This window comes from Oncorhynchus kisutch, unplaced genomic scaffold, assembly GCF_002021735.2.
Source record: "Oncorhynchus kisutch isolate 150728-3 unplaced genomic scaffold, Okis_V2 scaffold3689, whole genome shotgun sequence".
Lineage (NCBI taxonomy): Eukaryota > Metazoa > Chordata > Actinopteri > Salmoniformes > Salmonidae > Oncorhynchus > Oncorhynchus kisutch.
Window position 1 is genome coordinate 46,340 of NW_022265634.1, and position 18,661 is coordinate 65,000.

Consider the following 18,661-nt stretch of genomic DNA (forward strand, 5'->3'; position numbering starts at 1 on the left):
AGCTACAGTCAACTATACAATACAGACAGTAACAGCTACAGTCAACTATACAATACAGACAGTACCAGCTACAGTCAACTATACAATACAGACAGTACCAGCTACAGTCAACTATACAATACAGACAGTAACAGCTACAGTCAACTATACAATAGACAGTAACAGCTACATACAGTCAACTATACAATACAGACAGTAACAGCTACATACAGTCAACTATACAATACAGACAGTAACATCTACAGTCAACTATATAATACAGACAGTAACAGCTACAGTCAACTATACAATACAGACAGTAACAGCTACAGTCAGCTATACAATACAGACAGTACCAGCTACAGTCAACTATACAATACAGACAGTACCAGCTACAGTCAACTATACAATACAGACAGTAACAGCTACAGTCAACTATACAATAGACAGTAACAGCTACATACAGTCAACTATACAATACAGACAGTAACAGCTACATACAGTCAACTATACAATACAGACAGTAACAGCTACAGTCAACTATATAATACAGACATTAACAGCTACATTCAACTATACAATACAGACAGTAGCAGCTACAGTCAACTATACAATACAGACAGTAACAGCTACAGTCAACTATACAATAGACAGTAACAGCTACATACAGTCAACTATACAATACAGACAGTAACAGCTACATACAGTCAACTATACAACACAGACAGTAACAGCTACAGTCAACTATACAATACAGACAGTAACAGCTACAGTCAACTATACAATACAGACAGTAACAGCTACAGTCAACTATATAATACAGACATTAACAGCTACATTCAACTATACAATACAGACAGTAGCAGCCACAGTCAACTATACAATACAGACAGTAACAGCTACAGTCAACTATACAATACAGACAGTAACAGCTACAGTCAACTATACAATACAGACAGTAACAGCTACAGTCAACTATACAATACAGACAGTAACAGCTACAGTCAACTATACAATACAGACAGTACCAGCTACAGTCAACTATACAATACAGACAGTACCAGCTACAGTCAACTATACAATACAGACAGTAACAGCTACAGTCAACTATACAATAGACAGTAACAGCTACATACAGTCAACTATACAATACAGACAGTAACAGCTACATACAGTCAACTATACAATACAGACAGTAACATCTACAGTCAACTATATAATACAGACAGTAACAGCTACAGTCAACTATACAATACAGACAGTAACAGCTACAGTCAGCTATACAATACAGACAGTACCAGCTACAGTCAACTATACAATACAGACAGTACCAGCTACAGTCAACTATACAATACAGACAGTAACAGCTACAGTCAACTATACAATAGACAGTAACAGCTACATACAGTCAACTATACAATACAGACAGTAACAGCTACATACAGTCAACTATACAATACAGACAGTAACATCTACAGTCAACTATATAATACAGACAGTAACAGCTACAGTCAACTATACAATACAGACAGTAACAGCTACAGTCAGCTATACAATACAGACAGTAACAGCTACAGTCAACTATACAATACAGACAGTAACAGCTACATACAGTCAACTATACAATACAGATAGTAACAGCTACAGTCAACTATACAATAGACAGTAACAGCTACAGTCAACTATACAATACAGACAGTAACAGCTACAGTCAACGATACAATACAGACAGTAACAGCTACAGTCAACTATACAATACAGACAGTAACAGCTACAGTCAACTATACAATACAGACAGTAACAGCTACAGTCAACTATACAATACAGACAGTAACAGCTACAGTCAACTATATAATACAGACAGTAGCAGCTACAGTCAACTATACAATACAGACAGTAACAGCTACATACATTCAACTATACAATACAGACAGTAACAGCTACAGTCAACTATACAATACAGACAGTAACAGCTACAGTCAACTATACAATACAGACAGTAACAGCTACAGTCAACTATACAATATAGACAGTAACAGCTACAGTCAACTATACAATACAGACAGTAACAGCTACAGTCAACTATACAATACAGACAGTAACAGCTACAGTCAACTATACAATACAGACAGTAACAGCTACATACAGTCAACTATACAATACAGACAGTAACAGCTACATACAGTCAACTATACAATACAGACAGTAACAGCTACAGTCAACTATACAATATATACAGTAACTGCTACAGTCAACTATACAATACAGACAGTAACAGCTACAGTCAACTATACAATACAGACAGTAACAGCTACAGTCAACCATATAATACAGACAGTAACAGCTACAGTCAACTATACAATACAGACAGTAACAGCTACAGTCAACTATACAATACAGACAGTACCAGCTACAGTCAACTATACAATACAGACAGTAACAGCTACAGTCAACTATACAATACAGACAGTAACAGCTACATACAGTCAACTATACAATACAGACAGTAACAGCTACAGTCAACTATACAATACAGACAGTAACAGCTACAGTCAACTATACAATACAGACAGTAACAGCTACAGTCAACTATACAATACAGACAGTAACAGCTACATACAGTCAACTATACAATACAGACAGTAACAGCTACATACAGTCAACTATACAACACAGACAGTAACAGCTACAGTCAACTATACAATACAGACAGTAACAGCTACAGTCAACTATACAATACAGACAGTAACAGCTACAGTCAACTATATAATACAGACATTAACAGCTACATTCAACTATACAATACAGACAGTAGCAGCTACAGTCAACTATACAATACAGACAGTAACAGCTACAGTCAACTATACAATAGACAGTAACAGCTACATACAGTCAACTATACAATACAGACAGTAACAGCTACATACAGTCAACTATACAACACAGACAGTAACAGCTACAGTCAACTATACAATACAGACAGTAACAGCTACAGTCAACTATACAATACAGACAGTAACAGCTACAGTCAACTATATAATACAGACATTAACAGCTACATTCAACTATACAATACAGACAGTAGCAGCCACAGTCAACTATACAATACAGACAGTAACAGCTACAGTCAACTATACAATACAGACAGTAACAGCTACAGTCAACTATACAATACAGACAGTAACAGCTACAGTCAACTATACAATACAGACAGTAACAGCTACAGTCAACTATACAATACAGACAGTACCAGCTACAGTCAACTATACAATACAGACAGTACCAGCTACAGTCAACTATACAATACAGACAGTAACAGCTACAGTCAACTATACAATAGACAGTAACAGCTACATACAGTCAACTATACAATACAGACAGTAACAGCTACATACAGTCAACTATACAATACAGACAGTAACATCTACAGTCAACTATATAATACAGACAGTAACAGCTACAGTCAACTATACAATACAGACAGTAACAGCTACAGTCAGCTATACAATACAGACAGTACCAGCTACAGTCAACTATACAATACAGACAGTACCAGCTACAGTCAACTATACAATACAGACAGTAACAGCTACAGTCAACTATACAATAGACAGTAACAGCTACATACAGTCAACTATACAATACAGACAGTAACTGCTACATACAGTCAACTATACAATACAGACAGTAACATCTACAGTCAACTATATAATACAGACAGTAACAGCTACAGTCAACTATACAATACAGATAGTAACAGCTACAGTCAACTATACAATAGACAGTAACAGCTACAGTCAACTATACAATACAGACAGTAACAGCTACAGTCAACGATACAATACAGACAGTAACAGCTACAGTCAACTATACAATACAGACAGTAACAGCTACAGTCAACTATACAATACAGACAGTAACAGCTACAGTCAACTATACAATACAGACAGTAACAGCTACAGTCAACTATATAATACAGACAGTAGCAGCTACAGTCAACTATACAATACAGACAGTAACAGCTACATACATTCAACTATACAATACAGACAGTAACAGCTACAGTCAACTATACAATACAGACAGTAACAGCTACAGTCAACTATACAATACAGACAGTAACAGCTACATACATTCAACTATACAATACAGACAGTAACAGCTACAGTCAACTATACAATACAGACAGTAACAGCTACAGTCAACTATACAATACAGACAGTAACAGCTACAGTCAACTATACAATACAGACAGTAACAGCTACAGTCAACTCTACAATACAGACAGTAACAGCTACAGTCAACTATACAACACAGACAGTAACAGCTACAGTCAACTATACAACACAGACAGTAACAGCTACAGTCAACTATACAATACAGACAGTAACAGCTACAGTCAACTATACAACACAGACCGTAACAGCTACAGTCAACTATACAATACAGACAGTAACAGCTACAGTCAACTATACAATACAGACAGTAACAGCTACAGTCAACTATACAATACAGACAGTAACAGCTACAGTCAACTATACAATACAGACAGTAACAGCTACAGTCAACTATACAATACAGACAGTAACAGCTACAGTCAACTATACAATACAGACAGTAACAGCTACAGTCAACTATACAACACAGACCGTAGCGTACCTTCTGGCTGAGGCTGGAGATTTGGCTACTATCACTGCGTTTCTATAGTCAGGAATCTGTAGAAGAAAACGACATCTCCTATTACTGTAAATACTGCAGTAGGAGGGGGTTGTGGGTAGTGTAGTCCTATCTCCTCCTGTATGTACTGTAGTAGTAGGGGGTTGTGGGTAGTGTAGTCCTACCTCCTGTATGTACTGTAGTAGGAGGGGGTTGTGGGTAGCGTAGTCCTACCTTCTCCTGTATGTACTGTAGTAGTATGGGGTTGTGGGTAGTGTAGTCCTACCTTCTCCTGTATGTACTGCAGTAGGAGGGGGTTGTGGGTAGTGTAGTCCTACCTCCTGTATGTACTGTAGTAGGAGGGGGTTGTGGGTAGTGTAGTCCTACCTCCTCCTGTATGTACTGTAGTAGTAGGGGGTTGTGGGTAGTGTAGTCCTACCTCCTGTATGTACTGTAGTAGGAGGGGGTTGTGGGTAGTGTAGTCCTACCTCCTGTATGTACTGTAGTAGGAGGGGGTTGTGGGTAGCGTAGTCCTACCTTCTCCTGTATGTACTGTAGTAGTATGGGGTTGTGGGTAGTGTAGTCCTACCTTCTCCTGTATGTACTGCAGTAGGAGGGGGTTGTGGGTAGTGTAGTCCTACCTCCTGTATGTACTGTAGTAGGAGGGGGTTGTGGGTAGTGTAGTCCTACCTCCTCCTGTATGTACTGTAGTAGTAGGGGGTTGTGGGTAGTGTAGTCCTACCTCCTGTATGTACTGTAGTAGGAGGGGGTTGTGGGTAGTGTAGTCCTACCTCCTCCTGTATGTACTGCAGTAGGAGGGGGTTGTGGGTAGTGTAGTCCTACCTCCTCCTGTATGTACTGTAGTAGGAGGGGGTTGTGGGTAGTGTAGTCCTACCTCCTCCTGTATGTACTGTAGTAGGAGGGGGTTGTGGGTAGTGTAGTCCTACCTCCTCCTGTATGTACTGTAGTAGGAGGGGGTTGTGGGTAGTGTAGTCCTACCTCCTCCTGTATGTACTGTAGTAGGAGGGGGTTGTGGGTAGTGTAGTCCTACCTCCTCCTGTATGTACTGCAGTAGGAGGGGTTGTGGGTAGTGTAGTCCTACCTCCTCCTGTATGTACTGCAGTAGGAAGGGGTTGTGGGTAGTGTAGTCCTACCTCCTCCTGTATGTACAGTAGTAGGAGGGGGTTGTGGGTAGTGTAGTCCTACCTCCTCCTGTATGTACTGCAGTAGGAAGGGAGAAGCTCTCAGGTTGTCTACTGGGATGTTGAAGAAGCCCTGAATCTCCTTCTGATGAAGATCCATAGTGATGAGATGGGTCAGACCTACACACACCCAGACAGACAGAGAGAGAGAGAGATACGGTCAGACCTACACACAGACAGACAGACGGACGAACGCACGGACGGACAGAAAGACGGACAACAGACAGACAGACAGACAGACAGACAGACAGACAGACAGACAGAGAGAGAGAAGGACAGACAGACAGACAGACAGAGAGAAGGACAGACAGAAAGACGGACAGAGAGAAGGACAGACAGACAGACGGACAGAGAGAAGGACAGACAGAAAGACGGACAGACAGACAGACAGAGAGACAGAAGGACGGACAGACAGAGAGACAGACTGACGGACACATTCAGAACAAGGAGAGAGCACTCTGTTCAGTATGAGGACCAGACTTTATGTCTCTGTGTCTTTCTGTGTGTCTCTGTGTCTTTCTGTGTGTCTCTCTTTGTGTATCTGTGATGTATGTGTCTCTGTGTGTCTCTGTGTGTCTCTGTTTCTCTGTGTCTCTGTGTGTCTTTCTGTGTGTATCTGTGATGTGTGTGTCTCTGTGTGTCTTTCTGTGTGTATCTGTGATGTGTGTCTTTCTGTGTGTATCTGTGATGTATGTGTCTCTGTGTGTCTCTCTGTGTGTATCTGTGATGTGTGTGTCTCTGTGTGTCTCTGTGTCTCTCTGTGTGTATCTTTGATGTGTGTGTCTCTGTGTGTCTCTCTGTGTGTATCTGTGATGTATGTGTCTCTGTGTGTCTGCGGAGTGTGTGTCTCTCTGTGTGTATCTGTGATGTATGTGTCTCTGTGTGTCTGCGAAGTGTGTGTCTCTGTGTCTCTCTCTGTATCTGTGATGTATGTGTCTCTGTGTGTCTGCGGTGTGTGTCTCCCCCCGAGGTGTGTCCCTCCCCCCGAGGTGTGTCCTCACCTGCTTTACACATCATGGAGGCCAGCAGCTTGGAGACGATAGACCCTCTCTTCCTCATCTTACACTGTTTACTGTAAGGGAAGTAGGGGACGACCCCGGTGATACTCCTGGCACAGGAAGTCCTGCACGCATACACCATGATCAACAACTCCATGATGGTAGTGTTCACATCCCTGGAGACAGAGAGAGATATACACCATGATGGTAGTGATCACATCCCTGGAGACAGAGAGAGAGATATACACCATGATCAACAACTCCATGATGGTAGTGTTCACATCCCTGGAGACAGAGAGAGAGATATACACCATGATCAACAACTCCATGATGGTAGTGATCACATCCCTGAAGACAGAGAGAGATATACACCATGATGGTAGTGTTCACATCCCTGGAGACAGAGAGAGAGATACACCATGATGGTAGTGATCACATCCCTGGAGACAGAGAGAGATATACACCATGATGGTAGTGATCACATCCCTGGAGACAGAGAGAGATATACACCATGATGGTAGTGATCACATCCCTGGAGACAGAGAGAGAGATATACACCATGATCAACAACTCCATAATGGTAGTGATCACATCCCTGAAGACAGAGAGAGATATACACCATGATGGTAGTGTTCACATCCCTGGAGACAGGGAGAGAGATACACCATGATGGTAGTGATCACATCCCTGGAGACAGAGAGAGATATACACCATGATGGTAGTGATCACATCCCTGGAGACAGAGAGATATACACCATGATCAACAACTCCATGATGGTAGTGTTCACATCCCTGGAGACAGAGAGAGATATACACCATGATGGTAGTGATCACATCCCTGGAGACAGAGAGAGAGATATATACACCGTGATGGTAGTGATCACATCCCTGGAGGCAGAGAGAGATATACACCATGATGGTAGTGATCACATCCCTGGAGACAGAGAGATATACACCATGATGGTAGTGTTCACATCCCTGGAGACAGAAAGACAGAGAGAGAGATATACACCATGATGGTAGTGATCACATCCATGGAGACAGAGAGAGATATACACCATGATGGTAGTGATCACATCCCTGGAGACAGAGAGATATACACCATGATGGTAGTGATCACATCCCTGGAGACAGAGAGAGAGATATACACCATGATGGTAGTGTTCACATCCCTGGAGACAGACAGAGAGAGAGATATACACCATGATGGTAGTGTTCACATCCCTGGAGACAGACAGAGAGAGAAATATACACCATGATGGTAGTGATCACATCCCTGGAGACAGAGAGACAGAGATATACACCATGATGGTAGTGATCACATCCCTGGAGAGAGAGAGAGATATACACCATGATGGTAGTGATCACATCCCTGGAGAGAGAGAGAGATATACACCATGATGGTAGTGATCACATCCCTGGAGACAGAGAGATATACACCATGATGGTAGTGATCACATCCCTGGAGAGAGAGAGAGATATACACCATGATGGTAGTGATCACATCCCTGGAGAGGGATGTTTGATAGAAGGTTTGATAGAGTTGGCTCTGTTATAGCCAGTAGTGTGTTTGATAGAGAGGTTTGAGTGCTCTGTTATAGCCAGTAGTGTGGGTGTGTTTTGATAGAGAGGTTTGAGGGCTCTGTTGTATCCAGGAGTCTGGGTCTGTGTGATAGTGTGTTTGGTAGAGACGTTCGAGGGCTCTGTTATAGCCAGTAGTGTGGGTCTGTGTTCGTACTTAGACACTGTCTGGATGATGAAGACATCTTTGCCTCGAACCGACTCCTGGATCTGCACACGCGTTTCTACACAAAGAGAGAGAGAGAGAGAGCAGAGAGAGGGTGAGAGAGGGTGAGAGGGGGGAGAGAGAGAGAGAGAGAGACAGAGAGAGAGACAGAGAGAGAGAGACAGCGAGAGAGACAGAGAGAGAGAGAGAGAGAGAGAGACAGAGAGAGAGACAGAGAGAGACAGCGAGAGAGACAGAGAGAGAGAGAGACAGAGAGAGAGACAGAGAGAGATAGACAGAGAGAGACAGAGAGAGAGAGAGAGAGAGAGAGAGACAGAGAGACAGAGAGAGAGACAGCGAGAGAGACAGCGAGAGAGACAGAGAGAGAGACAGAGACAGAGAGAGAGACAGAGAGAGAGACAGAGAGAGAGACAGAGACAGAGAGCCAGAGGGGGGTGAGAGGAAGAATTTGAACATAAACTTTTTTAAAAAATCTAAATGTGATTAACAGAATTGCTTGTTAAATGACGAGCCTAGTTTGGGAAGTGTCAAAGCCCTTGAGCCCAGCAATGGCAGGAGAGTCACACAGCCTCCCCCCACCCAAATGGAGAGGCCTTTGATGCCCCTCCCCCAAATGGAGAGGCCTTTGATGCCCCTCCCCCAAATGGAGAGGCCTTTGATGCCCCTCCCCCAAATGGAGAGGCCTTTGATGCCCCTCCCCCAAATGGAGAGGCCTTTGATGCCCCTCCCCCAAATGGAGAGGCCTTTGATGCCCCTCCCCCAAATGGAGAGGCCTTTGACGCCCCTCCCCCAAATGGAGAGGCCTTTGATGCCCCTCCCCCAAATGGAGAGGCCTTTGATGCCCCTCCCCCAAATGGAGAGGCCTTTGATGCCCCTCCCCCAAATGGAGAGGCCTTTGATGCCCCTCCCCCAAATGGAGAGGCCTTCTCTCTCTGTGCAGAGGTCGGTAACATACAGTACCCCTTATAAAATGACAAGGAGAGAGGGAGGGGAAAGAGAGAGGGGAAGAAGGAGAGAGAGAGAGGAGAGAGTACAAAAATAAGCTCCTTGTGGACAATCAAGAGACACGTTTTACTGACTGTTGGTAAGCAACTTACACTTCCACACAGACCCCTGGTACAGTGCTATATTAAAACACTACCCCTCTGTTCAAATCAAATCAGATGTTATTGGTCACATGGTTAGCAGATGTTATTGGTCACATGGTTAGCAGATGTTATTGGTCACATGGTTAGCAGATGTTATTGGTCACATGGTTAGCAGATGTTATTGGTCACATGGTTAGCAGATGTTATTGGTCACATGGTTAGCAGATGTTATTGGTCACATGGTTATCAGATGTTATTGGTCACATGGTTAGCAGATGTTATTGGTCACATGGTTATCAGATGTTATTGGTCACATGGTTAGCAGATGTTATTGGTCACATGGTTATCAGATGTTATTGGTCACATGGTTAGCAGATGTTATTGGTCACATGGTTAGCAGATGTTATTGGTCACATGGTTATCAGATGTTATTGGTCACATGGTTAGCAGATGTTATTGGTCACATGGTTAGCAGATGTTATTGGTCACATGGTTATCAGATGTTATTGGTCACATGGTTAGCAGATGTTATTGGTCACATGGTTAGCAGATGTTATTGGTCACATGGTTAGCAGATGTTATTGGTCACATGGTTAGCAGATGTTATTGGTCACATGGTTAGCAGATGTTATTGGTCACATGGTTAGCAGATGTTATTGGTCACATGGTTAGCAGATGTTATTGGTCACATGGTTAGCAGATGTTATTGGTCACATGGTTAGCAGATGTTATTGGTCACATGGTTCTCAGATGTTATTGGTCACATGGTTATCAGATGTTATTGCTCACATGGTTATCAGATGTCATTGTGAGTGTAGTGAAATTCTTGTGCTTCTAGATCCGACAGTGCAGCAGGATCTAACAGGTAATATCTAAGCTATTCCACAACAAAACCTAATATCTAACAACTCCACAACAAAACCTAATATCTAACAAATTCCACAACAAAACCTAATATCTAACAAATTCCACAACAAAACCTAATATCTAACAACTCCACAACAAAACCTAATATCTAACAAATTCCACAACAAAACCTAATATCTATGGTGTACTCATGGTGTAATTGTAACAACAACAACATACAGGAACTCAAGTCCTTTTGTTCAGCTGACCTAGAATTCCTCACAATCAAATGCCGACCGTATTATCTCCCAAGAGAACTGTCCTCGGTTATCGTCACAGCCGTGTATATCCCCTGCCATCTCTATCAGCGCCATCTTAAGAGGGGGGGGGGGGGTGGTGTTAAGTGAAGGGGTGGAAACTCAGGATACTAGACAACAAGGATATCAACCTGGACACTCCTGGAACAGTTTTGGCAACCCAATCAGGTCAAAATCAAATACATGTTTTAGGGAGAGGGGCATGGAGGAGAGGGGGGTGGGGGAGGGGGGTTGGAGGAGAGGGAGAGGGGCATGGAGGAGAGGGGGGTGGGGGAGGGGGGATGGAGGAGAGGGTGATGGAGGAGAGGATCAGACTGCTGGAGGAGAGGGTAATGGCGTGTGACAGAGAGGTCAGAAGTCAGGGGTCAGAGTCTCACCTCTGTTGTCTTCCTGGTACACCTGCACCTTCCCAAGCTCCACCCCCAGACGCCTGCACACGGGAGACATAGCCAATGAAAAGAGAGCACAGGGAGAGCTGACCAATGAAAAGCCAGAGTGTTTGTGTGTGTGTGTGTACTGACTCTCCTATCCTCTTGCTGATCTCCCTGGAGGAGGGGTGTGAGTTGGCACTGAAGATGACCAGGCCTCCCTCGGTGTGGTTCATAACCGGGGGGGACCGGCCACTCTGCTCCCCAGCCTCAGACGGCCTATCCCTGGGCACCCACGCTGCACTCAGGCCTTCCTACAGCGGAACCAGGGACCCCCACACACACACAGTTAATAATCAATCCACTTGTCTGGAACAGTGTTACTACCAACAAAACACATCATAACACAACATAACACAACATAACACATCATAACACAACATAACACATCATAACACATCATAACACATCATAACACAACATAACACATCATAACACATCATAGCACATCATAACACATCATAACACATCATAATACATCATAACACATCATAACACAACATAACACATCATAACACATCATAGCACATCATAACATATCATAACATATCATAACATATCATAACACATCATAACATATCATAACACATCATAACACATCATAACACATCATAACACATCACATCATAACATAACACATCATAACATATCATAACACATCATAACACATCATAACACACCATAACACATCATAACACATCATAACACATCATAACACACCATAACACATCATAACACATCATAACACATCATAACACATCATAACACATCATAACACATCATAACACATCATAACACATAACACATCATAACACATCATAACACATCATAATACATCATAACACATCATAACACATCATAACATAACACATCATAACATAACACATCATAACATAACACATCATAACATAACACATCTCAACATAACACATCATAATACATCATAACACATCATAACACATCATAATACATCATAACATAACACATCATAACATAACACATCATAACATAACACATCTCAACATAACACATCATAATACATCATAACACATCATAACACTCATAACCATAATACATCATAACACATAACCATCATAACACATCATAACATAATACATCATAACACAGTCATAACACATCATAACACATCATAACCATCATAACATAACACATCATAACACATCATAACACATCATAACATAATACATCATAACACATCATAACACATCATAACACATCATAACACATCATAACACATCATAACATAATACATCATAACACATCATAACATAACACATCATAACACATCATAACCACCATAACACATCATAACACATCATAACATAACACATCATAACACAATCATAACACATCATAACACATCATAACACATCATAACATAACACATCATAACATATAACACATCATAACACATCATAACATATAACACATCATAACACATCATAACACAACACATCATAACATATAACACATCATAACACATCATAACATATAACACATCATAACACATCATAACATATAACACATCATAACACATCATAGCACATCATAACACATCATAACACATCATAGCATAACACATCATAACACATCATAACATAACACATCATAACACATCATAACACATCATAACACATCATAACACATCATAACATCATACATCATAACATATAACACATCATAACATAACACATCATAACACATCATAACACATCATAATACATCATAACACAACACATCAGAACATAACACATCATAATACATCATAACACATCATAACACATCATAACACATCATAACACATCATAACACAACATAACACATCATAACACATCATAATACATCATAACACATCATAACACATCATAACACATCATAACACATCATAATACATCATAACACAACACATCATAACACATCATGACACATCATAACACATCATAACACATCATAACACATCTCAACATAACACATCATAATACATCATAACACATCATAACATAATACATCATAACACATCATAACACATCATAACACATCATAACACATCATAATACATCATAACATATCATGACACATCATAACACATCATAACACATCATAACACATCATAACACATCATAACACATCATACCACATCATAACATATAACATCATAACATATAACATCATAACACATCATAACACATCATAACACATCATAACACATCATAACACATCATAACATAATACATCATAACATAACACATCATAATACATCATAACATAACACATCATAACACATCATAACATAACACATCATAACACATCATAACACATCATAACATAACACATCATAACATACACATCATAACACATCATAACACATCATAACACATCATAACACATCATAACACATCATAACACAACACATCATAAAACATCATAATACATCATAACACATCATAACACATCATAACATAACACATCATAACACATCATAACACATCATAACATAACACATCATAACACATCATAACACATCATAACACATCATAACACATCATAACACATCATAACACAACACATCATAACACATCATAACACATCATAACATAATACATCATAACACATCATAACACATCATAACACATCATAACACATCATAACATCATACATCATAACATATAACACATCATAACATAACACATCATAACACATCATACCACATCATAACACATCATACCACATCATAACACATCATAACACATCATAACACATCATAACATCATACATCATAACATATAACACATCATAACATAACACATCATACCACATCATAACACATCATGACACTCATAACACATCATAACACATCTCAACATAACACATCATACTACATCATAACACATCATAACACATCATAACATAATACATCATAACACATCATAACACATCATAACATAATACATCATAACACATCATAAACATAACACATCATAACATAATACATCATAACACATCATAACATAACACATCATAACACATCATAACACATCATAACATATCATAATACATCATAACATATCATAACACATCATAACACATCATAACACATCATAACACAATCATAACACATCATAACACATCATAACATCATACATCATAACATATAACACATCATAACATAACACATCATAATACATCATAACACATCATAACACATCATAACACATCATAACATAACACATCATAACACATCATAACACATCATAACACATCATAATACATCATAACACATCATAACACATCATACCACATCATACCACATCATAACACATCATAACACATCATAACATAACACATCATACACATCATAACATAACACATCATAACACATCATAACACATCATAACACATCATAACACATCATAACATAACCATCATAACACATCATAACACATCATAACATAATACATCATAACACATCATAACACATCATAACACATCATAACACATCATAACATAATACATCATAACACATCATAACATAACACATCATAACACATCATAACACACACCATAACACATCATACACATCATAACATAACACATCATAACACATCATAACACATCATAACACATCATAACACATCATAACATAACACATCATAACATATAACACATCATAATACATCATAACATAACACATCATAACACATCATAACATATAACACATCATAACACATCATAACATATAACACATCATAACACATCATAACACAACACATCATAACATATAACACATCATAACACATCATAACATATAACACATCATAACACATCATAACATATAACACATCATAACACATCATAGCACATCATAACACATCATAACACATCATAGCATAACACATCATAACACATCATAACATAACACATCATAACACATCATAACACATCATAACACATCATAACACATCATAACACATCATAACATCATACATCATAACATATAACACATCATAACATAACACATCATAACACATCATAACACATCATAATACATCATAACACAACACATCAGAACATAACCATCATAATACATCATAACACATCATAACACATCATAACACATCATAACACATCATAACACAACATAACACATCATAACACATCATAATACATCATAACACATCATAACACATCATAACACATCATAACACATCATAACACATCATAATACATCATAACACAACACATCATAACACATCATGACACATCATAACACATCATAACACATCATAACACATCTCAACATAACACATCATAATACATCATAACACATCATAACATAATACATCATAACACATCATAACATAATACATCATAACATAAGACATCATAACATAATACATCATAACACATCATAACATAACACATCATAACACATCATAACACATCATAACACATCATAATACATCATAACATATCATGACACATCATAACACATCATAACACATCATAACACATCATAACACATCATAACACATCATACCACATCATAACATATAACATCATAACATATAACATCATAACACATCATAACACATCATAACACATCATAACACATCATAACATAATACATCATAACATAACACATCATAATACATCATAACATAACACATCATAACACATCATAACATAACACATCATAACACATCATAACACATCATAACATAACACATCATAACATAACACATCATAACACATCATAACACATCATAACACATCATAACACATCATAACACATCATAACACAACACATCATAACACATCATAATACATCATAACACATCATAACACATCATAACATAACACATCATAACACATCATAACACATCATAACATAACACATCATAACACATCATAACACATCATAACACATCATAACACATCATAACACATCATAACACAACACATCATAACACATCATAACACATCATAACATAATACATCATAACACATCATAACACATCATAACACATCATAACATCATACATCATAACATATAACACATCATAACATAACACATCATAACACATCATACCACATCATAACACATCATACCACATCATAACACATCATAACACATCATAACACATCATAACATCATACATCATAACATATAACACATCATAACATAACACATCATACCACATCATAACACATCATGACACATCATAACACATCATAACACATCTCAACATAACACATCATACTACATCATAACACATCATAACACATCATAACATAATACATCATAACACATCATAACACATCATAACATAATACATCATAACACATCATAACATAACACATCATAACATAATACATCATAACACATCATAACATAACACATCATAACACATCATAACACATCATAACATATCATAATACATCATAACATATCATAACACATCATAACACATCATAACACATCATAACACATCATAACACATCATAACATCATACATCATAACATATAACACATCATAACATAACACATCATAATACATCATAACACATCATAACACATCATAACACATCATAACATAACACATCATAACACATCATAACACATCATAACACATCATAATACATCATAACACATCATAACACATCATACCACATCATACCACATCATAACACATCATAACACATCATAACATAACACATCATAACACATCATAACATAACACATCATAACACATCATAACACATCATAACACATCATAACACATCATAACACATCATAACATCATACATCATAACATATAACACATCATAACATAACACATCATAACACATCATAACACATCATAATACATCATAACACAACACATCAGAACATAACACATCATAATACATCATAACACATCATAACACATCATAACACATCATAACACAACATAACACATCATAACACATCATAATACATCATAACACATCATAACACATCATAACACATCATAACACATCATAACACATCGTAATACATCATAACACAACACATCATAACACATCATGACACATCATAACACATCATAACACATCATAACACATCTCAACATAACACATCATAATACATCATAACACATCATAACACATCATAACATAATACATCATAACACATCATAACATAATACATCATAACATAAGACATCATAACATAATACATCATAACACATCATAACATAACACATCATAACACATCATAACATAACACATCATAACACATCATAACATAACACATCATAACACATCATAACACATCATAACATAACACATCATAACATAACACATCATAACACATCATAACACATCATAACATATCATAATACATCATAACATATCATAACACATCATAACACATCATAACACATCATAACACATCATAACATCATACATCATAACATATAACACATCATAACATAACACATCATAATACATCATAACACATCATAACACATCATAACACATCATAACATAACACATCATAACACATCATAACACATCATAATACATCATAACACATCATAACACATCATACCACATCATACCACATCATAACACATCATAATACATCATAACACAACACATCATAACACATCATAACACATCATAACACATCATAACACATCATAACACATCATAATACATCATAACACAACACATCATAACACATCATAACACATCATAACACATCATAACACATCATAACACATCATAATACATCATAACACAACACATCATAACACATCATGACACATCATAATACATCACAACACATCATAACACATCATGACACATCATAACACATCATAACACATCATAACACATCATAATACATCATAACACATCATAACGCATCATAACACATCATAACACATCATAATACATCACAACACATCATAACACATCATGACACATCATAACACATCATAACACATCATAACGCATCATAACACATCATAACACATCATAACACATCATAACACATCATAACACATCATAACACATCATAACATAATACATCATATCATGTTATGAAGTGTTATGATGTGTTATGATGTGTTATGATGTGATATGATGTGATATGTTGTGTTATGATGCGTTATGTTGTGATATGTTATGACAACACATCATACCATAAGATAAGAAAACAGAACATAAAATATGGTTCAGTAGGAAAGCAATGAAGGACTCATCATCCACATAATAACGGCCTGTAAAACAGAGACACATTATAAACGGAATTCAGTATTCATGCTTTCCTCTCCTGACTCCCGGATGCGCTCGGCGCGCCGTCTGCTGATGAGCGGACGGACGCACAGATT

The 18,661-nt window shown here is 37.9% G+C and overlaps 1 protein-coding gene across 1 annotated transcript in view; it reads right to left on the reverse strand.

Annotated features, from left to right (window-relative positions):
* Positions 1-18,661, reverse strand: part of LOC116371805 (phosphoribosyl pyrophosphate synthase-associated protein 2) — a 31,624-nt gene that overhangs the window by 12,763 nt on the left and 200 nt on the right. Inside the window, exons 2-7 of the mRNA XM_031820820.1 lie at positions 11,355-11,515; positions 11,211-11,263; positions 8,574-8,640; positions 6,839-7,011; positions 5,842-5,957; positions 4,639-4,694 (exon numbers count right to left, since the gene is read on the reverse strand). Of these exons, the coding sequence (XP_031676680.1) occupies positions 4,639-4,694; positions 5,842-5,957; positions 6,839-7,011; positions 8,574-8,640; positions 11,211-11,263; positions 11,355-11,437 (548 nt within the window). The 5' untranslated portion in view covers positions 11,438-11,515. The remainder of the gene's footprint in view (positions 1-4,638; positions 4,695-5,841; positions 5,958-6,838; positions 7,012-8,573; positions 8,641-11,210; positions 11,264-11,354; positions 11,516-18,661) is intronic.